The 27298-nt window shown below is 60.9% G+C and overlaps 2 protein-coding genes across 27 annotated transcripts in view; both read left to right on the top strand.

Moving 5' to 3' along the window:
* Positions 1 to 748: 748 nt before the first annotated feature.
* On the top strand, positions 749 to 10488 carry GPC2 (glypican 2). The gene is made up of 10 exons (XM_065569236.1): positions 749 to 1116; positions 2885 to 3043; positions 3544 to 3854; positions 4775 to 4855; positions 5530 to 5695; positions 5919 to 6049; positions 6299 to 6439; positions 8551 to 8687; positions 8897 to 9072; positions 9351 to 10488. The coding sequence occupies exons 1-10, from the start codon at positions 939 to 941 to the stop codon at positions 9599 to 9601; spliced, it is 1731 nt and encodes a 576-aa protein (XP_065425308.1). The 5' UTR covers positions 749 to 938; the 3' UTR covers positions 9602 to 10488.
* Positions 10489 to 10942: 454 nt separating this feature from the next.
* STAG3 (STAG3 cohesin complex component) overlaps positions 10943 to 27298 on the top strand; it is a 42486-nt gene continuing 26130 nt past the window's right edge. For 13 of the 26 annotated variants that reach the window (XM_065570578.1, XM_065570584.1, XM_065570570.1 and 10 more), the window contains exons 1-7: positions 10943 to 11098; positions 12302 to 12494; positions 15060 to 15171; positions 17483 to 17596; positions 18238 to 18334; positions 18578 to 18654; positions 26469 to 26673. In XM_065570578.1, coding sequence (XP_065426650.1) covers positions 12337 to 12494; positions 15060 to 15171; positions 17483 to 17596; positions 18238 to 18334; positions 18578 to 18654; positions 26469 to 26673 — 763 coding nt within the window. In that variant the 5' untranslated portion in view covers positions 10943 to 11098; positions 12302 to 12336. Of the gene's footprint in view, positions 11201 to 11693; positions 11762 to 11902; positions 11929 to 12301; positions 12495 to 15059; positions 15172 to 17482; positions 17597 to 18237; positions 18335 to 18577; positions 18655 to 26468; positions 26674 to 27298 lie in introns of those variants that run through there. The other 13 variants (XM_065570586.1, XM_065570585.1, XM_065570571.1 and 10 more) reach the window with 10 other exon arrangements.

The raw sequence follows: 27298 nt of genomic DNA, 5'->3' as shown, positions 1-27298 counted from the left end.
GAGAGGGGTATGGGGGGATAGGAGTGTGGGGGGATAGGCGAGGGGGGCATGGAGGGTTAGAGAGGGGTATGGGGGGATAGGGGTGTGGAGGGATAGAGGAGGGGGCATGGGGGGATAGGGGTGTGTGGAGGGATAGAGAGGGATATGGGGGGATAGGGGTGTGTAGAGGGATAGGTGAGGGGGGCATGGAGGGTTAGAGAGGGGTGTGGAGGGATAGAGAGGGGTATGGGGGGATAGAGGAGGGGGTATGGGGGATAGGGGTGTGTGGGGGGATAGAGGAGGGGGTATGGGGGATAGGGGTGTGGGGGGGGATAGAGGAGGGAGTATGGGGGGATAGGGGTGTGGGGGGGATAGAGAGGGGTATGGGGGGATAGGGGTGTGGGGGGGATAGAGGAGGGGGTATGGGGGATAGGGGGGCGTGGAGGGATAGAGGAGGGGGATGGAGAGACGGGGGTGTACGGCTGGCTGGAGCTGGACAGGAGCAGGCAGATAAAGGGGAGAGGGATTGATGGGAAGAGACCCCGCCCTGGTCTCCCCCACATTCCCCCTCCCATCACCCTGCAGCCTGTCCGGGCAGTTCCCGGGTCCTAATGCCCGAATGTGCAGCTGGGCTGCGGGTCGGGAGTGAGGGGCACCGGCAGGGCTGGGGAGGGGAGGGAACCCAGAGCTGGGGGGAGTGAGGGGCACCCCGGAAGCGGGGGGTAGGGCGGGGCTAGCGGGGCCCCGCCCCCAGGAAGTAGGCGGGCGCTAGGGCCCCGCGGACGCCCCGGCCGCTCGCGCTCCCATTGTCTCGGCGGCTGCCTGCGCCGGGTCCGGGCTCGGCGGGGGACGCGGCGGCTCCGTTTTTCTCCGGGCCGGGCCGCCTCGCCGCCGCCGCGCGCCGCCCTCCCCGGGCCGGGCCGCTCTTCCCCCGCCCGCGGGGCCCTTCACCTCGCGCTATGGGGCCGGCGCCGGGCCGGGCCGCGCCGTCGCTGCTGCCGCCGCTGCTGCTGCTGCTGCTGCTGGGGGCGGCGGGGCCGGGGGCGGCCGCGGGGGCGCGGGGCTGCGCCGAGGCGCGACGGGCGCTGGGCGCGCGGGGGCTGGGGCCGGGCGCGGTGCCCCCAGCCCTCATCTCGGGTAAGGGAGGGGGAGCCTGCAGCCAATGCACCCCCCCTGTGCCCCCCCAGCCTGCCCCTAATGCGCCCCCCCCCAGCCTGCCCCTAATGCGCCCCCCACCTTGCACCCAATGCGCCCCCCAGCCTGTGCACCCTGTCCCCCCCCCAGTCTGCACCAAATGCACTCCCCCACTCTGCACCCTGTGCCCACCCCAGCCTGCACCCAATGCACCCCCACCTTGCACCCAATGCACCCCCCAGCCTGTGCACCCTGTCCCCCCCAGCCTGCACCCAATGCACCCCCCAGCCTGCACCCAATGCACCCCCCAGCCTGCACCAAATGCACTCCCCCACTCTGCACCCTGTCCCCCCCAGCCTGCACCCAATGCACCCCCCAGCCTGCACCTAATGCACTCTCCCACTCTGCACCCTGTGCCCCCCCAGTCTGCACACAATGCACCCCCCACCCTGCCCCCTGTGCCCCCCTAGCCTGCACCTAATGCACCCCCCCATCCTGCACCCTGTGCCCCCATCTTGTATCCAATGTACCCCCCACCTTGCACCCAATGCATCCCCCCAGCCTTTCCCCCCCGGGATCCCCTGCAGCCAGTGCACCCTCCCCGCAGCCTCCCTTTTGCACCCCCCCCACCCTACACTCCTGTGCAGCAAGTACCCTCTGGGGTCCCCCCCAGCAGCCTCCTTGGGGTCTCCCTGTGCCCTCTTCATTGCATCTGCACCCAGTGCACCCTCCCTGTGGCCCGCCCAGCAGCCTCCCTGTGTCGCCGGCTGTGCCTTCCTCATTGCATCCCCCACCCTGCAGCCAGTGCACCCCTTGGGGTCCCCCTGTACCTATTCCCTGCACCATCCCCGTTTCAACCCCCTGCCCTGCACCCTGTGCATGGGACCCCCCATAGCCGCCCCTGGGGTCCCCCTGCACCTTCCTCATTGCACCCTGCAGCTAATACACCCCTGGGATCCCCCTATCCCCCCCAGTACCTACCCCCTGCACCATCCCTGTTGCAATCCTCTGCCCTGCATCCCATTTATGGGGGGGCCCCCTACTGCACTCCCCACTCACCATCCCCTTTGCATCCCCATCCTGCAGCCAGGGCACCTCCTGGGGTCCCCCTGTACCTCTCCCCTGCACCATCCCCGTTGCAACCCCCTGCCTTGCACCCCATTCGTGGGGGCCCCCCACTGCACCCCCCCGACCTTCCCACTCACCCTCCTCTTTGCACCCCCATCCTACAGCCAGTTCATCCCATGTGCTCCCCGGGCTCCCCCTGCATCTTCCCTAATGCACTCCACATGGGACCCCCTGCCCCCTCCCCACCGCACCCCCGTCTCTGCTCCCCCTGGGCTCATGTCGGGTAGGGGGGGGCACCCTCCATCCTGCTCCCATTGGGGCTTGAGCCCCTACCCCAATTCCTCCTCCAGCCAGGGAGTAAACACCCCCTGTTGGAGGGGCAGCAGCCCCCCCCCGGGCAGGTCTGTCAGGGGGACAAGCCTGTAGCCCCCATATGAGCTAAATCCCACCCCCCAGCTACCCCCTGCACTCCCAAGCATCTGACACTGGTTCCCTCCCCCCCCCCCCCCCCCAAGGCCTGGGCGCGGGGATCAGATGGTTGGGGGGGGGGGCTGGGGACAGCTGTAGTTGTCTGGGCATGGGGGGGGGAGAGAGATGGTCTGTGTATACTGCCCCTCCCCCCTTCTGTGCGGGTGGGGTGAGCTGAGGGCCCCTCATGGCCAGGCACTGACTGGTGGTGGCTTTCTCTGCCCCCCCCCCTCAGGGGAGCACCTGCGGATCTGCCCCCAGGACTACACCTGCTGCTCCAGCGAGATGGAGGAACAGCTCAGCCTGCAGAGCGACAGGGACTTCCGGGCCCTGGTGGAGGACGGGGCCAGTTTCCTGTCCAGCACCCTGGCCTGGCGCCACCGCCGCTTCGAGGGTGAGAACCCAGGCGTCCTGGCACACCCCCCCCCACTCTAACCCCCCAGCCTCCCCCGCTGTGACCCACCAGCCCCCACACCCCTCCCAGAGCCTCGCGCCACCGCCGCTTTGAGGGTGAGAACCCAGGCGTCCTGGCTCCCCCCCCCGCTCTGACCCACCAGCCCCCACCCCGCTCTGACCCACCAGCCCCCAGACCCCTACCAGAGCCTCGCGCCACCGCCGCTTTGAGGGTGAGAACCCAGGCGTCCTGGCTCCCGCCCCCCCTCCCCGCTCTGACCCACCAGCCCCCACACCCCTCCCAGAGCCTCGCGCCACCGCCACTTCGAGGGTGAGAACCCAGGCGTCCTGGTTCCCCCCCCGCTGTGACCCACCAGCCCCCACCGCGATGGGGACAGGGACCGGGAGACGTGTACGGGGGGGCAGGGGCTGAGGGTCCCCTCAATCTGCCTGACATCTCCTGGGGTTTTTCCCCGTTCCCTCCCCCCACCCCCCGTGCAGAGTTTTTCCGGGAGCTGCTGGCAGCGGCCGAGCGGGGGCTGCAGGCCATGTTCACGCAGACCTATGGCCGCCTGTACGCCCAGAACGCACGGCTCTTCCAGGGGCTCTTCGCCGAGCTGCGGCGGCACCAGCAGGGCGCCCGGCTCAGCCTGGACGAGGCGCTGGGTGAGTTCTGGGCCCGGCTGCTGGAGCGGATGCTGCCCCTGCTCAACCCCCAGTACCAGTTCCCCGCCGAGTACCTGGAGTGCGTGGCGCGTCAGGGGGAGGCACTGCGGCCCTTCGGGGACGTGCCCCGCAAGCTGCGCCTGCAGGTGAGACTCCGCATCCCCCCACCCCCGGGCTGGGCCCAGCGCTGCGGCCTGTGGGGCTGGGGCTGGGGGCTACCTGGGGCCCAGGGGGCTGAGCCAGGGGAGACCCTGGGTGTCCTCTCACAGCTCCCCATGCCAGGGCTGGGGGCTCTGGGCTGGGGGCTCCGGGGTGTGGCCAGGGCACTGGGGAGGTCTTCGGCAGGGTGAGGGCTCTGGGGTGTGGCTGGGGGCTCTGGGGTGTGGCTGGGGGACTGGAGGCTCTGGGGTGTGGCCAGGGCACTGGGGAGGTCTCTGGGGGGCTGGGGGCTATGGGGGGCTGGGGGCTCTGGGGTGTGGCCAGGGCACTGGGGAGGTCTCTGGGGGCTGGGGGCTCTAGGGTGTGGCCAGGGGACTGGGGGCTCTGGGGTGTGGCTGGGGGACTGGGGGGGCTGGGGGCTCTGGGGTGTGGCCAGGGGACTGGGGAGGTCTCCGGGTGGCTGGGGGCTCTGGGGTGTGGCCAGGGCACTGGGGAGGTCTCCGGGAGGCTGGGGGCTCTGGGGTGTGGCCAGGGGACTGGGGAGGTCTCCGGCGGGGTGGGGGCTCTGGGGTGTGGCCAGGGCACTGGGGAGGTCTCTGGGGGGCTGGGGGCTATGGGGGGCTGGGGGCTCTGGGGTGTGGCCAGGGCACTGGAGAGGTCTCTGGGGGGCTGGGGGCTCTAGGGTGTGGCCAGGGGACTGGGGGGCTGGGGGCTCTGGGGTGTGGCTGGGGGACTGGGGGGGCTGGGGGCTCTGGGGTGTGGCCAGGGCACTGGGGAGGTCTCAGGGGGGCTGGGGGCTCTGGGGTGTGGCCAGGGGACTCGGGGCTCTGGGCTGGGGGGATCTCTGGGGGAGCTGGGAGTTTTGGGGGCCTCAGGGTGTTCCCCTCACTCCTCCTGTCTCCCCCAGGTGACGCGGGCGTTCGTGGCAGCTCGGGCCTTCGTGCAGGGACTGGCCACCGGGCGTGATGTGGTCGCCAAGGCCTCCAAAGTGAGTGTGGGGAGGTGTGTGTGTGTGTGGGGGGGGGGGGGGGCAGAGGGGCGGGGGGTGTGTGTGTGGGGGGTGGGCCTGCAGGGGGAGGCGGGGGGCTGTGGGGTTGGCATGAGGGAGCTGGGGGGCAGATAGGCTGTGGGGGGAGGTGGGGGCCAGAGGAGGCATGGGGGAGCAGAGGGGCCTTGGTGGGAGAGATGGCGGGGGCAGAGGGGCTGTTGGGTAGGGATGCAGGGGGGACATTGGGGGGGCAGGGGGCTGTGGGGTAGGGGGCGGCAGAGGGGTGGGGACGCTGGGGGAGGTCTCTCTCTGTCCCTTTGGCTGCCCTTTGGAGTCAACCCAGAGCCTGGGGACCCACTAGATTTTCCTCTCCCACCCCACAGAGCCTGAGGGGCCACTTGGGGCTCCCCCATCGACACCACTGGGGTCCCCAGCAGGGAATGCCGGCCGCGGGGGCGGGTCCCCTCTGCCCCCCGTGTCCCCCCAGGGCAGTGTATGGGGGGGTCCCCTCTCTGCTCCCCATGTGCCCCCAGTGCAGTGTATGGGGGGTCCCCTCTTTGCCCCTGTGTCTCCCCCCCTGTGCAGTGTATGGAGGGGGTGGGTCCCCTCTGCCCCCGTGTCCCCCCAGTGCAGTGTATTGGGGGGTCCCCTCTCTGACCCCCGTGTCCCCCCAGCTGCCCCCCAGCGGGGAGTGCCTGCGGGCTGCCATGCGCATGTCCTCCTGTCCCCTGTGCCGCGGGACCCCGGCCCTCAAACCCTGCAACGCCTTCTGCCTCAACGTCATGAAGGGCTGCCTGGCCCGCCCGGCTGAGCTGGACCCCGAGTGGAACCGCTTCCTCGGTGAGACCCCGGGGTGCTGGGGGGGAGCTGGGTGGGGGGCATGGGGGTAAGGGGGGGAGGGAGTCTACTCAGCGGACTCTCCCCGCCTGGGCTTTGCCCCCGCTACCGGCTTGTGTGTGCCCCCCATGGAGCTGCACTGGCGGGGGGCTGTGAGCCCCACAGGGGATCTCTGGGGGGGCTCCCCCTTCCCCATGGTGTAACTCAGCCCCCCCCTACCCCCCAGATGCTCTGATCCAGGTGGCCGAGCGGCTGGAGGGGCCCTTCAACGTGGAGCTGGCGGCCGACTCCATCGGGGTGAAGATCTCAGAGGGGATCATGTACCTGCAGGAGAACGGGGTGCAGACCTCGGCCAAGGTCGGGGGCTCGCACTGCTGGGGGTAGCTCGCAACGCTGGGGGTGGGGGCACTGCCGGGGGGAAGCTTGTGGCGGGGGGGGCGGGGGCACTGCCGGGGGGAAGCTTGCGGCGGGGGGCACTGCCAGGGGGAAGCTCACAATGCTGGGGGCGGGGGCACTGCTGGGGGGAAGCTTGCAGCGCTGGGGGGGGGGGGTCTGGCCGGCTCTGAGCTGGCCCCAGCACCCCATCTCTCCCCCTGCCCCCACCAGGTGTTTCAGGGCTGCGGGACACCGCGCCCGGCGCCCGCCCGATCCCGCCGCGCCGCCCGGGATGAGACCAAGCGTCGCTTCCGCACCTACCCGCCCGAGGAGAAGCCCACCACGGCTGCGGGGACCAACCTGGACCGACTGGTACGGACCCCCCGTGGCGCCGCCCCTCCCCCCCCCCGCAGCGTACCCGAGCCCCCTCCCCCCGTGAGGTCTGCCCCACTGAGCCAGCCGCTAAGGAGGAGTGCCCTTCCCGGGTGTTACACACACACACACACACACACACACACACACCACCCTCCCTCGCGCACACACACACACAGAGCAATCTGAGTGGACTGGGTCAATCTGCAATTTCAAGCTGACCCCTTATGCGTCCCAGTTTCAGCACGTCCCTATCCCCACTCTCGCATCACAATTGCACCGGTAGTAACCCCCAACTTGATGAGCAAACCCTACAGGATTTTGGGCGCTGCAGGGATCTTTAGCTTAGGTAAAAGAAGCGTTGCTGTAGAGTATATGGGGGAAGCTAAAATCACAAAAGAGTAAAGTTCAGCCAGAGAGAGGGAAGCAACTAAAATGATTAGGGTCTGGAGCACATGACTTATGAGGAGAGGCTGAGGGAACTGGGATTGTTTAGTCTGCAGAAGAGAAGAATGAGGGGGGATTTGATAGCAGCCTTCAACTACCTAAAGGGGGGTTCCAAAGAGGATGGAGCTTGGCTGTTCTCAGTGGTGGCAGATGACAGAACAAGGAGCAATGGTCTCAAGTTGCAGTGGGGGAGGTCCAGGTTGGATATCAGGAAAAACTATTTCACTAGGAGGGTGGTGAAACACTGGAATGCGTTACCTAGGGAGGTAGTGGAGTCTCCTTCGTTGGAGGTTTTTAAGGCCCGGCTTGACAAAGCCCTGGCTGGGATGATTTAGCTGGGAATTGGTCCTGCTTTGAGCAGGGGGTTGGACTAGATGACCTCTTGAGGTCCCTTCCAACCCTGATATTCTATGATTCTAACCAGCTTAACCATACAAGTTGGACAGGAATTTCTATGACAAAGTTATTTATTGAATACTAGTGATCACTACACAAGGAGAGCTAAACCAACATAACATACATTATTCAAGGTTAATGCCTAAGATAGAAAGGAAAAGAGAGAGAGAGAAAGAAGGGGGGTTTTACCCTCTCCATGAGGCTTGAACTGGTTGGGGTTCCAAGGTGATGGTGGTAGCTCAGGGAGACCGGCGGAGACCGGCAGAGCCCCCAGCACGATCCGTCAGGAGAAGATGGAGTCCCAGTGGAACTGATGCAGAGCTTGGATCTAAGCATCAGAACCCTGACTTGGGCACAGGTAGGGGTTTTTGTAGGGAAACAACAATGGTTCAAGGGAGAACACTTGGTTTGTTTATGGGTAAACTGATGACGCCAGGGTTTTCTTTAGGCTAGAGGCTAGGAGCTGATCACTCTTGGCTATGGGTGGTGTTTTTTCCCAGGGAGCTCCCAATGCAACTAGGCTGCTGCAGAGTTTTGGATATTAATCAAGGATTCATTACTAGAATTGGTCTGATAATTCTTGAGCTGGGTGTGGGCAGGAGTAGGTCCATTAACATCTGGAGCAGAAATTCCCATAATGCAGTGCGTCCCTGCTTTTCTGGTCCCAGAGTTTCCTGCGGTTCTCTGTTCTTTATTTATGCTAATCCCTGTCCCATTTCATGCAGATTAGGCATTGGGAGTTGTCTCTGCTCTCCATTCTGTTTGAAAATGGGGATGTCTTAAACTTGTCACCCTTGTCAGGAGAGGTATAGGTGCGTCTCCCATCCGCCCTTCACTGCTGTCTGCAAACCTTTTCTCTGGTTGGTTTTGGTTCAAGGAGGGGCGGGGGGGTGTCCCTCATGAGTCAGACAGGCTGGACACTGCACCCTGGTTCCCTGAAAACACAGAGCTGACTGCTATCGTGGGGTTTTGGGGCTGGGGCCCAGACTGCCGAGAGGCGGGGGACAGTCTCCATCCTCTGGGGGGTCCCCTGGGGTCACCGTCGCCTCTGTGGGGTTCTCCTTTGAGATGGGGCCACTGGCACTCACCCCAAGAGCAGGCTTAACCCTTTCACACCTGCGCGGAGGGAAACTGAGGGATGCACAGGCTTCAGAGGCATATTACAGAAAACTCCCCCCCGGGGTGGGGTGTAGGGGCTCATGTCCCCCAGCCCACCCTGGGGAGCTGGCCCGTGGGCACTGATCCCATCCGCCTCCCCTTCCCCCCAGGTGACAGACGTGAAGGAGAAGCTGCGGCTGATGCGGGGGTTCTGGGTCACCCTGCCCCACACGCTCTGCAGCGACGGGAAGGTGGCGGCTGACGTGACGGACGAGGACAAGTGCTGGAACGGGCAGGCCCGGGGCAGGTGAGGGGGCGCCCGGGGCAGGCTTGGCTGGGCAAAATGAGGGAGGACCGGGGGAGCTTCCCCCACAGGCAGCGCTCCTGCCCCACGGCGCTCCCTTCTCGGAGAGGCCAGGGCTTGGGGTGCCGGGAGCGTCCCCCCACAGCTGGTGCCCCTGCCGCCCCCCCTCTGGCTGGGAGTGGAGCTGTCTCTGAACCCCCCCTCCCCCCCAGGTACCTCCCGGATGTGACGGGGGACGGGCTGGTGAATCAGATCAATAACCCGGAGGTGGAGGTGGACATCGGGCGGCCCGACCTGCTCACTCGCCAGCACATCCTGCAGCTGCGGGTGGCCACCAGCCGCCTGCAGGGGGCCTACGGGGGCCGGGACCTCGACTTCCAGGACACCTGTGAGTCTGGGAGGCGGGTGGGGGCCCCCCTGGGGGCTGGGGGGGCTGCTGGGGCATTCCCTGGAGGGGCTCTGCTCCTGGCCCCCCGCTCGCATGGGTGATGGGGGTGGGACCCGGGCGGCGAGTGCCTCGTCATCTGTTCTCCTGGGGTCCAGGGCTGGGAGGGGGGGTTGGTGTCCCCCATAAACACCCTCTCCAGGCCCTTGCAACCCCCCTCGGGAGGCGTGGCTGGGGGGCCCCCGTGTCGTTAACGCCCCCCTCCTTTGCTTTGGTTGCAGATGAGGATGGCAGTGGCTCAGGAGGGGGCGAGCGGTACAGCGAGGACTGGCCGGCTGGAGGGGGCGGCGGCAGCAGCCACTCGGGGTCCCGCCCCCCCGACTCCCGTTCGCACCGCAAGGACCGGCCCAGCAAGGGCTCCAGGCAGAACCACCGCATGGGGGGCAGCAGCAGCCGTGCTGCCTCCTGGGGGGGCCCTGCCCTCCCCCTCCTGCTGCTTCCCGCCCTGGCACTGCCCCTGCTGGGGCAGTAACTCCCCGGGCGCCACGAATGTATGGGGATCCCTCACTCGGGGTGCAGCTGGGGGGGGACTCGTCTCTTCCAGGGGCTCCCCCAGCCTGGGGAACTGGGGGGGGGGGTCGGGGGGGTGGAGAGCGAGATGGAAAGTAGCATTAGGGGAGGAGGGATGGAGGGGAGGGTTTGGGGGGGCTAGGAGGTGAGGTTTATCCAGCCCCCCCCAGGGGAAATTGCCAAGGGGAGGGAGGGGGGCTAGGTTAGTTAGGCCCCAGGCCGAGCATGGACGAATGTACCCGGGGGGGCAGGGCACGGGCCCCACACAGAGCTTTTATTTTTTTATGTTTTTTTTTTTTTTTTTTTTTACAGGGTGTATTTATTTGGGGGGCTCTTTTTTAATGAGGCAACGGCCAGGTTAATCTTTTATAGGGTGGGCAGCGGGGGCAGGACTGATTTATTTCCTACTCTTTCCAGAACATACACATCTTTTACCCTCACCCCCGCTCGCTCTGCCCTGCGGTCCCAGCTCTGAGCAGCCCCAGCGGGTCTCGGTCTTGCTACCCCCCCCCCCCCCCCCCAGTATCCGCCCTACAGCAGGGCAGGGAGTGGGGTGGGAGCTCCTGGCCCGCTCCCCGCAGCGCCCCTGTTGGGGGGGCCGGGCCTGGGGTAGCCAGGCCGCTCCCCTTTGGCATGGGGGCAGCGTCCCCGGGCTGGGCGTGGGGTGACTTTCCCGGGCCTGGCACGAGGGGTTTTGTAGCACAATGTACAGTAGACGCTGATCTGGCTTTTTAAGGGAACGAACCTCTTTTTAACAAGTTTGGATGACTTTCTCCGTGTTGGTTTTTGTCTTTTTTTGTTGTTTTTAATTTCATTTTATATCGCACAATAAAACATTTAATTTATTGACTCTCATTCTGGTAGCAGCTTACTCTGGGGTGGGGTGCAGGTGCTGTTCACGGGGGACCCACCGCTGGGACGTGGCCCCTTTAGGGTGGGGTGTGGAGGCAGGAGGACCCCACGCCCAGCACAGAGATGCAGCCCCCTCTAGGGTGGGGGAGGCTCCTGTGAGATGGGGGGAGGAAAGAAGTCAGGGAAGGGGTGGGGCTTATCTCCTCTGGGGCAGGGTCTCATCTGCGAAGGGGTGGAGCTTATCTCACAAGGAACCCTCTGAGGGGCGGGGTCTAAGCTGCCAGGGGGCGGAGCCTGGGGAAGGGGTGGGGCTTTTGGGGGCACAGCTGGCTGGAGAGGCGGGGCTTCTCCCCCGAGGGCGGGGGGCGCGTCAGAGGCCGGCGGGGGCGTGGTCTCCGCTCAGGGGTTGGGGCCGGGCCGGCGGGAGTGGGCGGGCTGGGAGGAGGCGGGGCTAGGCCGCTGGGAAGGAATGGGAAGCGGTTCCGCGCCTGCGCAGTGTTGGCGGGCGGGCTCCTCGTGCGGGGCGTGGCCGGAGCGTTTCCCGCGCTGGGCCCGAGGCTGCGGAGAACTCGGCCGTTAGAGCGGCGCGCGCGCCCGCGCTGACTAGGCGGGTGAAGGGGGCGCGAGGCTCCACCCCACGTGACTCCCCTTCCCTTATTCTAAGCGCGCGACCCCCCCCCACCCCAACGGCCCTTGCAACGGCCGTGAGGTGAGGTGCGGTGGGGTGGGGTCTCCGTGAGGAGCAGCCCCGCCCCCTGTATCCTTGCGCGGGGGGAGTCCCCAGGGCGGGGCTCGGCGGGAGACTCTCCCGGGGCGGCTGGGCTGGCTCAGGGCCCGTCTCCACGGGGGTGTATGTATTTCCGGGGTGGGCCCCTGTGGGGGGAGGGGGAGGGGTGACTCCCCCGAGGTGGGGCTCGGGGGGGAGGGGACTCTCTGGGGCAGGAGGAGGGGTGGGGGGTGACTCCCCCGGGCCCGGTCCCTGCGGCTGGGCTGGCTCAGGGCCCGTCTCCATGGGGGTGTATGTAGATCCGGGGTGGGTCCCTGGGGGGGGGAGTCCCGGGGCGGGGCTCGGCAGGGGGGTGACTCCCCCGGGGTGGGGCTCAGGGGGGGAGGGGACTCTCTGGGGCGGGAGGAGGGGTGGGGGGTGACTCCCCCGGGGTGGGGCTCGGGGGGGGAGGGGACTCTCTGGGGCGGGAGGAGGGGTGGGGGGTGACTCCCCCGGGCCCGGTCCCTGCGGCTGGGCTGGCTCAGGGCCCATCTCCACGGGGGTGTATGTAGATTCGGGGTGGGCCCCTGTGGGGGGAGGGGAAGGGGTGACTCCCCTGGGGTGGGGCTAGGGGGGAGGGGACTCTCTGGGGCGGGAGGAGGGGTGGGGGGTGTCTCCCCTGGGCCCGGTCCCTGCAGGTGGGCTGGCTCAGGGCCCGTCTCCACGGGGGTGTATGTAGATCCGGGGTGGGTCCCTGTGGGGGGAGGGGAAGGGGTGACTCCCCCGAGGTGGGGCTTGGCGGGGGGGTGACTCCCCCGGGGTGGGGCTAGGGGGGAGGGGACTCTCTGGGGCGGGAGGAGGGGTGGGGGGTGACTCCCCCGGGGTGGGGCTAGGGGGGAGGGGACTCTCTGGGGCGGGAGGAGGGGTGGGGGGGGTGACTCCCCCGGGCCAGGTCCCTGCGGCTGGGCTGGCTCAGGACCCATCTCCATGGGGTTGTATGTAGATCCGGGGTGGGTGACCCTGCAGGTGGTTTCCCCTTGTTGGCCTTTGGGGAGGCCCCGTTCTCCCCGCTATCCCATCACATGTGCTGTGCTCTTCCCACAGGCTGCTCCGGGATCCAGGCCCCGCTCCCTCCTGCCATGTTACTGCGGAAATCCTCCCGCCTTCTCAACTCCCCATGCAGCTCCAGTTCTTCCCTGGCGCAGCCGCAGGGCACGTGGACCAGCTCCAGCCCCTCTGTGGCGCAGGGGGATGCGGAGATGGGCTCCCTGCCAGCCTCCGGGGCGCCAGATGTCCTGTGAGTGGGGCGCAGAGCACTGTACAGGCTGTCTGGGAGCAGGCGGGGAGGGGGGGAGCACTGGAGGATCACCGGTGTGGGGACAGTGTTGGGGAAAGCTGGAGAGCGGTGGGTTAGGAGTTAGCACTGGGTAATGGCATAGAGCGCACACCTACACAGCTTGCGGATGGTACCAAGCAGGTTGCAAGGTTTAGACTTCCAAATGAACAAACAGGAGTAATGGTCTGAAACAAATGGGGTGAAATTCAGCAAGGACAAATGCAAATTTCTACCCCGAGGGAGGAATAATCAACTGCACAAATACAAAATGGGAGTGTGAGTGCCTAGGAAGGAGTGCTTGAGGCAACCTCTGGGGGTTGAGGTGGATCCCAAAATAAATGAGCAAAAATGTGATATTGCTGCCAAAAAAAGTGAACATCATTCTGGGTTGCATTAGCAGGAGTGATATAAGCTCCACTCAGCACTGATGAGGCCTAAACTGGAGTTTAGTCCAGTTCTGGGCACCACACTTCAGGAAAGATGTGGACAGATTGCTCTCCTCGGGACTTTCTGCAACAAAAATGAGGAAAGGTCTAGAAAACACAAGCTGCGAGGCAAGGTTGAAAAAAATGGGTTTGTTTAGTCTGGAGAAGGGAAGACTGAGGGGGTGGGACGTGAAAACAGTTTTCAAATACGTAAAAGGTTGTTCTAAAGAGGTGGGTGATGAATTGTTCTCAACAAGCAAAGGGCTGAAGCTGCAGCAAGGGTGGTTTAGGTAAAACATGAGGAAGCCCTTCCTAGCTGTCAGGGTGGTTAAGCAAATCGTGTCAAACCAATCTGATAGCTTTCTTTGATAGGATAACGAGCCTTGTGGATAAGGGTGAAGCGGTGGATGTGGTATACCTAGACTTTAGTAAGGCATTTGATACGGTCTCGCATGATATTCTTATCGATAAACTAGGCAAATACAATTTAGATGGGGCTACTATAAGGTGGGTGCATAACTGGCTGGATAACCGTACTCAGAGAGTTGTTATTAATGGTTCCCAATCCTGCTGGAAAGGCGTAACGAGTGGGGTACCGCAGGGGTCTGTTTTGGGACCGGCTCTGTTCAATATCTTCATCAACGACTTAGATATTGGCATAGAAAGTACGCTTATTAAGTTTGCGGATGATACCAAACTGGGAGGGATTGCAACTACTTTGGAGGACAGGGTCATAATTCAAAATGATCTGGACAAATTGGAGAAATGGTCTGAGTTAAACAGGATGAAGTTTAACAAAGACAAATGCAAAGTGCTCCACTTAGGAAGGAAAAATCAATTTCACACATACAGAATGGGAAAAGACTGTCTAGGTAGGAGTACGGCAGAAAGGGATCTAGGGGTTATAGTGGACCACAAGCTAAATATGAGTCAACAGTGTGATGCTGTTGCAAAAAAAGCAAACCTGATTCTGGGATGTATTAACAGGTGTGTTGTGAGCAAGACACGAGAAGTCATTCTTCCGCTCTACTCTGCTCTGGTTAGGCCTCAGCTGGAGTATTGTGTCCAGTTCTGGGCGCCGCATTTTAAAAAAGATGTGGAGAAATTGGAAAGGGTCCAAAGAAGAGCAACAAGAATGATTAAAGGTCTTGAGAACATGACCTATGAAGGAAGGCTGAAAGAATTGGGTTTGTTTAGTTTGGAAAAGAGAAGACTGAGAGGGGACATGATAGCAGTTTACAGGTATCTAAAAGGGTGTCATAAGGAGGAGGGAGAGAACTTGTTCACCTTAGCCTCTAAGGATAGAACCAGAAACAATGGGTTTAAACTGCAGCAAGGGAGGTCTAGGTTGGACATTAGGAAAAAGTTCCTAACTGTCAGGGTGGTTAAACACTGGAACAAATTGCCTAGGGAGGTTGTGGAATCTCCGTCTCTGGAGATATTTAAGAGTAGGTTAGATAAATGTCTATCAGGGATGGTCTAGACAGTATTTGGTCCTGCCATGCGGGCAGGGGACTGGACTCGATGACCTCTCGAGGTCCCTTCCAGTCCTATAATCTATGAATCTATGAATCTATAAGCCTTGAACAAATTGCCCAGGGAGGCTATGGGATCTCTGGCACTGGAGGATTTTAAGAGCAGGTTAGACAGACACTTGTCAGGGATGGTTTAGTTCAGTGGTTTTCCAACTTTTTAGGCTGCATACCCCTTCCGAATAATATAATGTACCACGTACCCCCATCTGAGAGAGAGTTGTAATATACCTATGAAAGCAGAAACAAGGTTGGTAAGGGATAACACTGTGTGTTGTCTGCCATCGCAGGATTTTTCTCACGTACCGCCTGACGAGAGCTCATGTACCCCAGTTTGAAAACCACTGGTTTAGATAATACTTAGTTCTGCCTCAGTGCAGGGGACTGGACTAATTTAACTTCCTGAGGTCCCTTCCAGTCCTACAGGTCTATCACTGGGGAGTCCTCGGACCACAGCGGTTGCTGGGGTGGTGTGGATGTGCCGGGTGGCATGACGGGAGCTCTGGGGCTGTGAGGAGGGCAGCGAGGCCATGGGGGCTGACTGGTCAGGACGTGTGCTCTGCCCATAGGGACCTGAGCAGCAGTGAAGATGGAGGTGGCTCCGACTCAGGCAGTGACTTTGAGGACACGCTCCGGAAGGGCGGCAAGCGGGGCACTAGGACCCCTCTTAGCTGCACCCTGGTATGCATGGTCCTTGCCTATCTCCTCTTCAGTCTCCCAGCCCCCCGAGCCGCACCCTGGTAGGCGCCCCCACAGTCCTGCACCCTCTTGTGCGTCTCCCCAATCTCCCAATCCCCAGAACCACACCCTGTTATGCATGGCCCTTGCCTATCTCCTCTCCAGTCCCAGCCCCCTGAGCCGCACCCTGGCATGCGTTCCTGCAGTCCCCTGAACCACACCCTAGTGTGCGTCTTCCCAATCTCCCAGTTGTTACCAGATTTGTCCATTACTTTGGGGTATGCTCATTTATTCGGGTTACTCTTCGTTTTCTGTAATTCTGTCAATGTACTGCTTGTGTCACGTGTGTTTTCATGTGAAGCTCTACTTCTCCCTGTGGCAAATTCCCTCCCAGTGGAGCTATCCTGCAGGACCTAGATTCCCTAGGGCTGGGTTCCTCCAGCCCCAGAACCGGCTGAACACCCACACCCACCCACCCAAGTCTGAGCTGACCTGGTCAATCAGCACTTTCAAGCTGACCCCTTATATGTCCCTGGACTCACTGAGCTGGATGGAGCACTTTAAGCTGCCCCCCCCTTGTATATCCATGGACTGGGTCAAGCAGCACTTTCAAACTGTCACCCTTATGCGTCCCAGTTTCAGCACGTCCCTATCCCCACTCTCGCATCACAATTGCACCGGCAGTAACCCCCAACTTGATGAGCAAACCCTACAGGATTTTTGGCGCTGCAGGGATCTTTAGCTTAGGTAAAAGAAGCGTTGCTGTAGAGTATATGGGGGAAGCTAAAATCACAAAAGAGTAAAGTTCAGCCAGAGAGAGGGAAGCAACCAGCTTAACCATACAAGTTGGACAGGAATTTCAACGACAAAGTTATTTATTGAATACTAGTGATCACTACACAAGGAGAGCTAAACCAACGTAACATACATTATTCAAGGTTAATGCCTAAGATAGAAAGGAAAAGAGAGAGAGAGAAAGAAGGGGGGTTTTACCCACTCCATGAGGCTTGAACTGGTTGGGGTTCCAAGGTGATGGTGGTAGCTCAGGGAGACCGGCGGAGACCGGCAGAGCCCCCAGCACGATCCGTCAGGAGAAGATGGAGTCCCAGTGGAACTGATGCAGAGCTTGGATCTAAGCATCAGAACCCTGACTTGGGCACAGGTAGGGGTTTTTGTAGGGAAACAACAATGGTTCAAGGGAGAACACTTGGTTTGTTTATGGGTAAACTGATGATGCCAGGGTTTTCTTTAGGCTAGAGGCTAGGAGCTGATCACTCTTGGCTATGGGTGGTGTTTTTTCCCAGGGAGCTCCCAATGCAACTAGGCTGCTGCAGAGTTTTGGATATTAATCAAGGATTCATTATACTAGAATTGGTCTGATAATTCCTGAGCTGGGTGTGGGCAGGTGTAGGTCCATTAACATCTGGAGCAGAAATTTCTGCTTTTCTGGTCCCAGAGTTCCCTGCGGTTCTCTGTTCTTTATTTATGCTAATCCCTGTCCCATGGCTCATGCAGATGAGGCATTGGGAGTTGTCTCTGCTCTCCATTCTGTATGAAAATGGGGATGTCTTAAACTTGTCACCCTTGTCAGGAGGGGTCTAGGTGCGTCTCCCATCCGCCCTTCATTGCTCTCTGCAAGTCTTTTCTATGATGGTTTAAGCAGAGGCTGGGGGTGGGGGTGAGTCGGACAGGCTGGATACTGTGCCCTGGTTCCCCAAGAACACAGAGCTCACTGGTATCCTAGTCCCCTGAGCTGCACCCTGTATGTGCCCCCGCAGTCCCCTGAGCCGCAGCCTGGTATGCGCCTCCACTATCTCCCAGTCCCCAGAGATGTACCCTGGTGTTCACTCCTGCAGATTCCAGAGATGCACCCTGGCTGGCGCCTCCACAGTCCCCAGAGAGGCACCCTATTATGCAGGACCTCTCCAGTCTCCCAGCTCCTTGAGCTGCACCCTGGTACACCCCCTTGGCTCCCCAGCCTCCCTTCATGTGGACACCCTCAACCCCCTGAGCTTCAGCCTGGTCCTCTGTGCCCCCCAAGCCTCTCTCTGCCCCCACTCAGTCTGATCCCAGCTCTTCTGCTCCAGCCAGCTTTGTGCCATGGAGCTGATGTTGCAGGTGCAGCAGAGCCCAGGAGCTTCTGACCCTGGTCCCAGCCTCCCCCTTCCCCCTGTTGTGGCCAGCCAGGGCAGGAACCCCAGCCTCCCTGGACCATGGATTCACTGTTGTCTCTCTGGGACACTTCTCATGAAGCTGTGATCTACTTGAACCCAGGGCTCAGCCGGTGTCTTTTCTCCTCACCCCCCTCCCCCAGACAGCCAAGCGACCCCGGAAAGATGCCAGCAGGGATGGGGATAGCCTGGCTGAGAGAAACCCAGAGCCCAGCAACCTCTTTGAGGTAGTGAGGCTGGCGAAGAGTGCCATGGAGGTAACCACACTCTCTTCATCCCCCTGGTTCCACCCTCCCCATGTCACTGCACTGGAGTATCACTGGGACTCCTGGGTTCTCTCCCCGACTCTCAGAGGGGAGTGGGAGCTGGTGGGTTAGAGCAGGGGGCTGGGATCCAGGACTCCTGGGTTCTCTCCCCTGGCTCTGGGAGGAGAGTGGGGGCTGGTGGGTTAGAGCAGGGGGGTCTGGGAGCCAGGACTCCTGGGTTCTCGCCCGGCTCTGGGAGGGGAGTGGGGGCTGGTGGGTTAGAGCAGGGGGGGCTGGGAGCCAGGACTCCTGGGTTCTCTCCCCGGCCTTGCTGACTCACTGTTTGACTTTGTATCAGAGGGGCAGCCGTGTTAGTCTGAATCTGTAAAAAGCAACAGAGGGTCCTGTGGCACCTTTAAGACTAACAGAAGTATTGGGAGCATAAGCTTTCGTGGGTAAGAACCTCACTTGCATCTGAAGAAGTGAGGTTCTTACCCACGAAAGCTTATGCTCCCAATACTTCTGTTAGTCTTAAAGGTGCCACAGGCCCCTCTATTGTTTGACTTCGGGTGCTTAGGCCCTATCTCTGTGTCCCATGCCCTGCGTAACCCCTACTTCTCCTGTCTCTTTCTTCATGTTTCCTGCCCCCTAAGTCTGTGGTGGATGACTGGCTGGAGAGCTACAAGCAGAACAAGGAAGCTGGGTTCCTGGAGCTTGTCAACTTCTTCATCCGCTCCTGTGGCTGCAAAGGTGAGAGGCCCTGGGCCTGCATCCTGAGATCCCTGGCCCAGCCCTGTACCCACCTGTGGCACAGCCCAGCTCCTCACGCTGGTACCCACCTCTGGATTTGCCCCCAACACCTCTTTTTAGGGCGAGCTCCGAGCCCCATTCCCTGCCTCTGCCAGGGGAGGAACTGCTGAGAGATCCCTGGGTAGTCTGTGGGTTCATGCAGCTTTGTGGGGAGCCCGGCTTTCACCTCTCTCCCCTTGGCAGGTGTGGTGACCCCGGAGATGTTCAGGAAGCAGCAAAACTCGGAGATCATCCAGCAGCTGACGGAGCAGTTTGATGAGGTGCCCAGTGTGTGGGGCAGGGGAGGGAGGACCTATCCAGGCAGGGGTCCCAGGGGGGTAGGGGTAGAGTTTCCAGTAGGGTGACCAGATGTCCCGATTTTATAGGGACAGTCCCGATATTTGGGGCTTTTTCTTATATAGGCTCCTATCCCCCCCCGACCCCCTGTCCCGATTTTTCACACTTGCTGTCTGGTCACCCTAGTTTCTTCTTCGAGTGATTGCTCCTGTGTATTCCACAGTAGGTGTGCGTGCTCGCCACGTGCACCAGTGCTGGAAGATTTTCCCTTAGCAGCATCCGTAGTGGGGGAGCACCGCTGCGACCCCTGGAGTGGCGACGACATATCGCGCCATAAAGGGGGCTGCGTGCCCCCCCATCCTCAGTTCCTTCTTGCTGCCAGTGAAGGTAGTCGGAACTTTGTGCTCCAGCCTTGGCTGCAGCGTTTATAGCCTTAGTAGTGTCCAGTCTCACTGAACCTTTTTTGCTAAACTTCTTTCGTTGGTTCCTGGCTCGGGGCATGCCCCGTGGCCCAGGCTTCAAGTCGTGCGACTCTTGTCGCAACTCTATGCTCAGAAGTGATCCACACAATCAGTGTCTTTGCTGTCTGGGCGAGGCTCACATTAGTGAGAAGTGTAAAATTTGCTGCTCCTTCAAGCCGCGAACAAAGAAGGAGCGTGAGATCTGACTCCGAGCCCTCCTAATGGAGTCGGCATTAGCCCCGGCACCGGCGTGTCGAGTCGACCCCGCGCCGGGCACCACGTAGCAAAGCGCCTCTGGTGCGCCGTCCTGATTCCGCGCCCGGTACCGCGTCGTTGGTGCGCAGCGAGGCCCCCGTCAACGACCCGGCACCGCTCCCCTTCTAAGAAGCAAGGGAAGACTCAGCGGTGCCGGGAGAAAGATTGGGGTGAGGCCAGACCCGCGTTGGGCAGCCCACGATCCCCATTGGGACCGAGACCTCTGACTCGGGTGGAGCGGAGTAGTCCGGTGCTGTCCACGCGCGCCTCGCCAGAGGTGAGAATGCCTTCGACGCTGGAGGCAGCTCAGGCCGCGTGCAACATCATGACGCTTCCGATGCCGGGAGCGCCGCTTCAGTCGGGCCCCCGATCCCATGGGAAGCCACCGCTGAGTGCCCATCAACCTTCTCCGGACATCTCCGAGGTCGAGGCTCCATCCCGAGTCGAAGGGCCGAGCCACGGACCAAGGTGCGCCTCCACCCTGCGAGCAGGGTCATCTGTGAGCGAGCTTACCTCCTCCTCTCTGGGAGACCGTAGGGTGGTACTAAAAGGCGCCGCCGCTCCTCTTTGAGCCTTACCTGCAGGGACAGGTCTCGGCGGCGGCGGCACCGATGTTCATACTCTGGCACCCGCCGTGGAAGGCGCCATGCTCAGAGTTTGTCACGGGAGTCCCAGGCACCGAGGCGTCGTAGTCTTGGCCGCCGGAGGGAATACAGAGACAGTACTCACGACTCCTACCTGTCCTCCTCCAGGGGCCGGAGACGTCATGTTCGGGACTGCTCCAGCCGTTCATACGGCACCATGCGTTCGTCCTGGACCTCTGCCTCGGCACCCAGCCGCCCCTCCTCGAGCCGCTCGGTTCCGCAGGACCAGCCAGCCCTTCCGGGCCCCCTCGCGTCCCAGGACCTTGCCGTTCCCTGGCAGGGACAGTGGTGCCTGTGGGCACCGTGGCCCCAGGCACTGGCACCGCCGGGACCCCGCTCCGTGGGGAGAGCGTCCCAAGCCCAGCCGATGTCACCGCCTCGGCACCGTGATGAGGCAGTGGGCACTGACCCTCCGGCACTGACTCGGGCCCAGGGTCAGGACATCGAGCTACCAGTACCGCCGGGTGCTGACGACACCGCGGCACCAACCTCCTCAGCACCGGATGACTCTGTGGCTGCCCTTCCTCCGGTCTCTCAGGAGGATTTCAAGGCCCACCAGCAGCTTCTCAGGAGGGTAGCATCAAACCTCCAGCTCCAGGCTGAGGAGATGGAGGAACCATCGGACACGTTGTTCAATGTCCTTACCTCCTCGACGCCGGGGCGCATGGCCCTCCCGCTCCATCAGGGGGTGGCCAATATTACTACTGGCCTCTGGCAGACCCCGGCATCCCTGGGTCCTATTTCCAAAAAGGCCGAGCGGAAGTACTTTGTGTCCACAAAGCGGCACAAGTATCTCTAATCTCACCCAGCTCCGAACTCTCTAGTGGTGGAGTCAGTGAACCACCGAGAGAGACATGGCCAACCTGCTCCCACCCCTAAGGACAAAGATGCTTGCAGGCTGGATTCCTTTGGGAGAAAGGTTTATTCGTCTGCGAGTTTTCAGCTCAGAGTAGCCAACCACCAGGCACTCTTGAGCAGATATGATTTAACCTTTGGGGATTCCTTCCCAAGTTCGAGCCCTCCCTCCACGAGAAGGACAGGAAGGAGTTCCGGCTCTGGTTGATGAAGGTACGGCAGCAGCTAAAGCAGCGTCCAGGCGGCCTCCGATGCGGCGGACACGGCCGCTCATTCAGTGGCTGCGGCGGTCTTTATGAGAAGGGCGTCCTGGCTTTTGCTCTCTGGACTATCGGCTGAGTCCCAGTCGATCATACAGGACCTTCCATTCAACGGTCGGGCCCTGTTTGCTGATCAAACAGACACCTGTCTGCACGGGATGAAAGACTCCCGTACCACCCTGCACATGCTGGGCCTGTACGTCCCGCTGGGCCTGTACCTCCCTCTGGCCAAGGACAAGCCCAGGCCTCACACCTCCACTTCACAGGCTCAGGGCAGATATGAGCCCTCCCCTATGAAGCAGCGGGAACAGAGGTGCCGGTCACAACACCAATCCCGTTCGGCCCCTTGTCTTGGGCCCTCTAAGTCCAGGAGGCCGGGGAAGCGGCGTTTTTGACTGCTTGTGGGGGGTCGCCGGGTCGGTTGCCAGGTTAACCTCCCCCCCAGTTAATAAAGTTCAGGTTTGCCAATCGTTTGCCTGCCTTCAGTCTGCAATGGTTCCGTATTACTACGGACCGCTGGGTCCGCAACACTATATCCCTGGGGTACAGGTTGCAGTTTGTGTTGCCCCCTCCCAGTTGCCCTCCGGCCAGGGAGTCGGCAGAGGACCCGGAACATGCGCTCCTTCTGGATCAGGAGGTACAGCGCCTCCTTTCCCTGGGAGCCATGGAGAGGGTACCTTGGGAATTCCGGGGCAAGGGATTCTATTCCAGGTATTTTCTCATCCCGAAGGCGACGGGTGGGCTTCGGCCCATCCTCGATCTGCGGAAGCTCAATCAGTTCTTGGTTCTCTGCAAATTCCGCATGGTGTCCCTGGCCTCTATTATTCCCTCCCTAGACCCGGGGGATTGGTTTGCAGTACTGGACCTCCAGGATGCCTACTTCTACATCCACATTTTCGAGGGTCACAGGCGCCTCCTCCGTTTCCTGATGGGTCAGGACCACTACCAGTTTATGGTCCTCCCCTTTGGCCTCTCGATGGCCCCCAGGGTCTTCACAAAGTGTATAGTGGTGGTAGCGGCCCACCTCAGGAGGAGAGGGCTGCAGATCTTTCCCTACCTGGACGACTGGCTGCTTAAGGGCAAGTCCCGGTCCCAGGTGCAGCAGCAGATAACCTTCCTGCTATGCACCTGCTCAGCTCTAGGCCTAGTGGTAAACGAGGAAAAATCCACGTGAGTACCGGTCCAGCACATAGAATTCATAGGAGCGCTGTTAGATTCCTGGGCGGCCACGGCCTCCCTTCCAAGGGACAGGTTCGAGGCGCTCAAAGGCCTCATCGCCTCGGTCACGGCCTTCCCAGTGACCACGGCTCGGATGTGCCTTCAAATCCTCGGCCACATGGCCGCGTGCACCTCGGTGGTGCGACATGCCAGGCTCTGGATGTGGCCCCTCCACTGTGGTTGGCCTCCCAGTACTCCCAGGCCAGGGATGGCCTGGACAAGGTCGTCACGGTGCTGCCAATGGTGGTCCCTCCTGAGCAACATGCTCCGGGGTATCCCCTTCCAAGAGCCCTCTCCATCCCTAGATCTAGTGTTGGATGTCTTGGACCTGGGCTGGGGAACCCATGTCGGGGACTTCAGGACCAGGGTATGTGGTCACCCGAGGAACTGACCCTGCACATAAATGTCAGGGAACTCAGGGCTGTGCACCTGGCGTGCCTGGCCTTTCGCCAGCACTTACAAGGAAAGGTGGTCAGAGTCCTCACAGACAACACCACCGCAATGTATTACATCAACAGGCAAGGGGGCATGCCAGGAAGCCCAACTCCTGTGGGAGTTCTGTATAGCCCACGACATCCTCCTCCGAGCGTTCCACCTACCCGGCGAGAGCAACATGCTCGCAGATCGCCTGAGCAGGGTGTTCTCAAATCAACACGAGTGGTCCCTGCACAGGGAGGTAGCAGAGTGGATGTTCCTACAGTGGGGTGCTCCCCAGGTAGACCTGTTCACCACTGCCCAAAATCGCCTGTGTCCCAGGTTCTGCTCCAGGATGGGAGAGGGTGACGGGGCCATGACGGACGCGTTCCTGCTCAGTTGGTCGAGGCCCCTGATGTACGCCTTCCCGCCTTTTCCCCTCATAGGCAGGGTCCTACAGAAGGTGAAATCAGATGGGGCAAGGATTATCCTGATAGCCCCAGATTGGGCCCGTCAACATTGGTACGGGACACTACTGCAACTATTGGCGGCCCCCCCTTGCAGGCTGCCGCTACGCCTGGACCTCCTCTCCCAGGAGGGAGGTCGTCTCCTCCATCCCAACCTGGCCCCGCTCCACCTGACAGCGTGGTTGCTCCGTGGCTAGATGCGGAGGAGGGGAGGTGTACCGAGGCTGTTAGATGGGTCCTGCTTGAGAGCAGGAAGCCGTCCACATGGAGATCCTACCTGGCTAAGTGGTATTGGTTCTCTATATGGGCAAGGGAGAGAGGTTCCTTCCCCACGTCTGCTCCGCTCCAGCTGGTCCTGGACTACCTCCTGTCCCTTAGGACCCAAGGGCTGGCCCCCTCCTCGATCAGGGTGCACCTGGCAGCCATCTCAGCCTTCCACCCTCCGATGGCGGGACAGTCCATGTTCTCCCACCATATGACTTCCAGGTTTTTAAAGGGTTTGGACAGAGCGTTCCCTTATGCTAGACCCCCGATCCCACCGTGGAACCTGAACCTGGTACTGTCACGCCTCACGGGGCCACCCTTTGAGCCCCTGGCCGTGTGCTCCTGGTCTCACTTATCGGAGAAAGTGGCGTTTTTGGTGGCTATCACCTCAGCCTGCAGGGTTTCGGAGCTTAGGGCGCTCACCTCGGATCCCCTGTACACTGTTTTCCATAAGGGGAAGGTCCAGCTTCGCCCGCACCTGGCCTTCCTGCCGAAGGTGGTCTCGACGTTTCATATGGATCAGGACGTTTTTCTTCCAGTCCTGTGTCCTAAGCCCCATTCCTCCAATGAGGAACGACGCCTACACATGCTAGGTGTGCGTAGGGCACTGGCCTTTTACTTAGATCGAACAAGGCCATTCCAGAAATCCCCCTCAGCTTTTCATTGCTACGGCCGAGCGCATGAGAGGGCAACCGGTTTTCATCCAGTGGATCTCCCACTGGATCACCTCGTGCATACGCACGTGTTATGACCTGGCTGGGGTTCCCCCACCTCCTATTGTCAAGACACACTCGACGAGAGCTCAGGCCTCGTCCGCGGCCTATGTGGCTCATGTCCCTATTCAGGACATCTGCAGGGCTGCTACGTGGTCCTCTGTCCACACTTTTTCATCGCACTATGTGATCTTCTCCCAACCATGGGATGACGCCGGGTTTGGTAGGGCGGTGCTCCACCCGGGTAACCCTTAACACTTATTCAGAACTCCTACCCACCTCCGTTAGGTATAGCTTGGAGTCACCTACTGTGGAATACATAGGAGCAAAAAGAAGAACAGGAGTACTTGTGGCACCTTTGAGACTAACAAATTTATTAGAGCATAAGCTTTCGTGGACTACAGCCCACTTCTTCGGATGTTGCTCCTGTCTATTCCACATCCCACCCTCCTTCCCCTCTGTCAGAGTCCTTCCCTTCTGTCGGAGTTGTCTGGCAAGAAGGAACTGAGGGTGGGGGGAGCATGCAGCCCCCTTTATGGCGTGATATGTCGGCGCCACTCCAGGGGTCACAGCAGTGCTCCCCCACTACGGATGCTGCTAAGGGAAAAACTTCCGGCACTGGTTCACGTGGCGAGCACACACACCTACTGTGGAATAGACAGGAGCAACACATCTCGAAGAACGCCAGTTACGGAACAGTAACTGTCCTTTCCAGTGGGGTGGACAGGGGTCATGCTGCAGGAACTCACTGGGATGCTGCCCCCTGGATATAGGCCCAGCTCATCCGCTGTAAAGGGGCAGGGTGGCTGGGAGGAGACAGAGGAGCGTGGGGGCTGGCATAGGGGGCAGTGGGCGGTGCCTCCCCATGCCTGTTGTTAAATTGCTATCCCCTGCTTATGGTGTATGAGAGAGCCTTTTCTGTGCCCACTGGGGTACACTCTCCCCAAACTGCTGGCAGCACAGGGGTTCCACTCTGGGCTGTCACAAGCCCCCTCTTTCCCAGTGCAGGCTAACAATCCACACGCCCCACTTCATTACACTCGAGTGCCCAGCCCCTTATCTTCCGGACACCTGCTGCCCCGTGGAAGCAGCACGCCCCGCTCCACCAGCCTCTCCTCTGTTCAACACTCCTGATTTAACAAAGCTCAAGCTAAAGATTCAAATAAAAGCCAGGAAACGGATTTGGAAACATAAGGGTACAGGGAAAAGAAATGTTTGACTTGCAATCTGTAGCTTGTATTTACTAGCAGAGCCGGCTCTAGGCACCAGCAAACAAAGCTGGTGCTTGGGGCGGCACATTTTTAGGGGCGGCATGGTCGGTGCCAGAATGCCGCCCCTAAAAATGTGCCCCAGCCGCCCTAGCTCACCTCTGCTGCTGCTGCTGCTCACGCGCCGCTGCTCCCCGTCCCTCCCAGGCTCTCAAGCCTGGGAGGGAGGGGGAGATCCCGAGCGGCCGCGGCGCACGAAACGGCTGATTCACGCGCTGCTGCTCACCCTCCCTCCCAGGTTTGAGAGCCTGGGGAGTGGAGGCAGGGCTGGGGATTTGGGGAAGGGGCGGAGTTGAGGTGGGGTAAGAAAAAAACGGGGGGGGGGGGGGCGGAGGTGACCAAAATTGATTTTGCTTGGGGCAGCAAAAATCCTAGAGCCGGCCCTGTTTACTAGCAGCCTCATAAGGTGTTTCTAACCCAATGGTTCGTCCTGACAGCATTTGTCCAGTCCAGAAAGCTGGGATCTGCTTTTCATCAGACACTCCTGCTGACGGAGTGTTGCCTGCAGAGTGGATCACATCTTGTGCCCATCCTTCTCCCAGACTTTCTGTCTCTTTTCATAATGAGGGTGTTTCATTAACCTCAGCTTAGCCCTGAGGGTTCCCTACTCAGAGGGTTTTTTTGGGGGTTCTTCTGTCTAAATGCTCAGGCCTGCATATTGCCCAGGGTTGGGCTGGGTCGAAAGAGGTTAATTATCCTCGCTCTTGGCTGAGTTAGCTCTGGGACGCACCCTGCTTCAGATGACGTAATTCAGCTCCCACAGTTTTGGAACAGAATGAGTCTATATTTTACATCTCTCTTAAAATAGTTCCTGTGCAAACATTTCTCAGTAACCATGGCGATCCGCTAACCCTTAGCTTTCAGTGGAGACGACACACGACCCCCGTATCGAGAAAATGGCCAGACGTAGGTGTAACTGGGCACGTCTGCGTTCACGCCAGTCTCACCCCTCGTGCCTTCCCTCTCCTCCCCTCTGCAGGACTCTGCCGAGTACCCGCTGGTCCTGACCACCCAGCCCTGGCGAAAGTTCCAGGCGGGATTCTGTGAGCTGGTGACAGTGCTGGTGCGACGTTGTCAGTACAGCATCATCTACGACGAGTACCTCATGGACACCCTCATCTCCCTGCTCACTGGCCTCTCCGACTCCCAGGTGCGCGCCTTCCGTCACACCAGCACACTCGCAGGTGAGTCTCGCCCCGGGGACGTGGGCGGCATCTGCAGGGTAGCAGTTAGAGCAGGGTGCCTGGGTTCTGCTCCCACTGCAGGGAATAGAGGGGGGTCTGGTGGTTAGAATGGAGACAGCTGGGGTCTGGGGAATCCTGGCTTGCTGCAGGGCGTTCCTGTATGGGCTCAGAGGGCTGGGAGCCCCCGGATGGCCTCTCTGCAGAGGAGAGTGGGAGGGTATCTTGTAATATCGTTATGAGTCCTGTTTGTATCTCAGGTTTCCCCTGTAGGCGGCATTGTTACCCAGGCCGGGGGGAGCGGGCAGGCGGTGACTGCTCTCGGGGCAGGCGAGGAGACTGAGGGATGGGTGCCACCTCTCATCAGGGAGGCTAACGGCATTTCCCCAGCTCCAGAACAAACCGTTAGATGAGGGGGGTGGGGGACAAGTGTTGGCTGCTGGAAGGTGTCGGGGCTCTCAGCTGGAGTCTGGCCCAGGAGGTCGGATGGATGGACAGACAGAGCTTAAACCAAGGGGTTCCCTACAATGTGGCTGGGCTCTGGGCTACCCAGATGCTTTAACCTTCATTTCTCTAGACGCCCCTAAGCTTCCTGTGCTGTGTGCCACTTAACGAATAAACCCCGCTG

This window comes from Chrysemys picta, chromosome 16, assembly GCF_011386835.1.
Source record: "Chrysemys picta bellii isolate R12L10 chromosome 16, ASM1138683v2, whole genome shotgun sequence".
NCBI lineage: Eukaryota > Metazoa > Chordata > Testudines > Emydidae > Chrysemys > Chrysemys picta.
This window is presented reverse-complemented; position numbering and strand designations above follow the sequence as displayed.